The sequence below is a fragment of the Acanthamoeba castellanii genome, assembly GCF_000313135.1.
Source record: "Acanthamoeba castellanii str. Neff unplaced genomic scaffold scf7180000084775, whole genome shotgun sequence".
Lineage (NCBI taxonomy): Eukaryota > Discosea > Longamoebia > Acanthamoebidae > Acanthamoeba > Acanthamoeba castellanii.
Window position 1 is genome coordinate 212,428 of NW_004457271.1, and position 727 is coordinate 213,154.

At 49.0% G+C, this 727-nt stretch overlaps 1 protein-coding gene across 1 annotated transcript in view; it reads right to left on the minus strand.

Annotated features, from left to right (window-relative positions):
• Positions 1 to 218, minus strand: part of ACA1_401230 (uncharacterized protein) — a gene marked incomplete at both ends in the record, with an annotated part of 1,002 nt that extends 784 nt beyond the window's left edge. The window contains one exon of the mRNA XM_004333949.1: positions 119 to 218. Coding sequence (XP_004333997.1) covers positions 119 to 218 — 100 coding nt within the window. The remainder of the gene's footprint in view (positions 1 to 118) is intronic.
• Positions 219 to 727: the final 509 nt, after the last annotated feature.

Consider the following 727-nt stretch of genomic DNA (forward strand, 5'->3'; position numbering starts at 1 on the left):
GTCGTGGCAGAACTCGACAAGCTCTTTATCTATGACAACCAACGGCAAGCAGGACAAGAAATCAAATTTAGGAATCGCGAGATTGAGATAAGATAATTGAAGAAAAATAATCTGGCACCTTGGGCAGACTGCAGGCCTTCTCGGAGCTGGGCAAGGCCGTCGAGATCCTGTCCGAGGACGTAATCCAGGGCCTGGATGCTGATGTTGCCTGCTTCCATCTTCACGAGAAAAGGAAATGAATAAAGAAAATATGCTTCAAAGAGAAACAAAATCGTCCACAGATTATTCTCCAAAGCTCAGAATAAATGCGATTGGCCAGAAAAATATTGTCCGGGCGCCAAAAGTCCTAAATCAGGACTCTAAATCGCGGTTGGGTCCAGTTCTCCGTGGACTTTTTTGGGGTGGCCAATAGGACTTTCGTTGACGAAAACTTCCTCGGGACTTTCCGTCCACGTCGAGCAAGCTTTCGCCGTAAGCCTTCTGGCCTCTAGTCGTTCTGTTCCACTGTCGTGCACACAACGTCCGACACTTCGTACTGAATCATCACATCGAATCTTCATTTCGAAGGAAATCGAGAGATTCGAATCAGATTTGAATCTGATTCGACAACCGAACGCGACAGAACCGACACCCAAAGATGACACGAACGCCGGTGATGTCCCTAAACTCGGTCGAGGGCGAGGAGGACCCACTGCTGCAGGTGGGTCCTGTCGGCGAACAGCTCGAC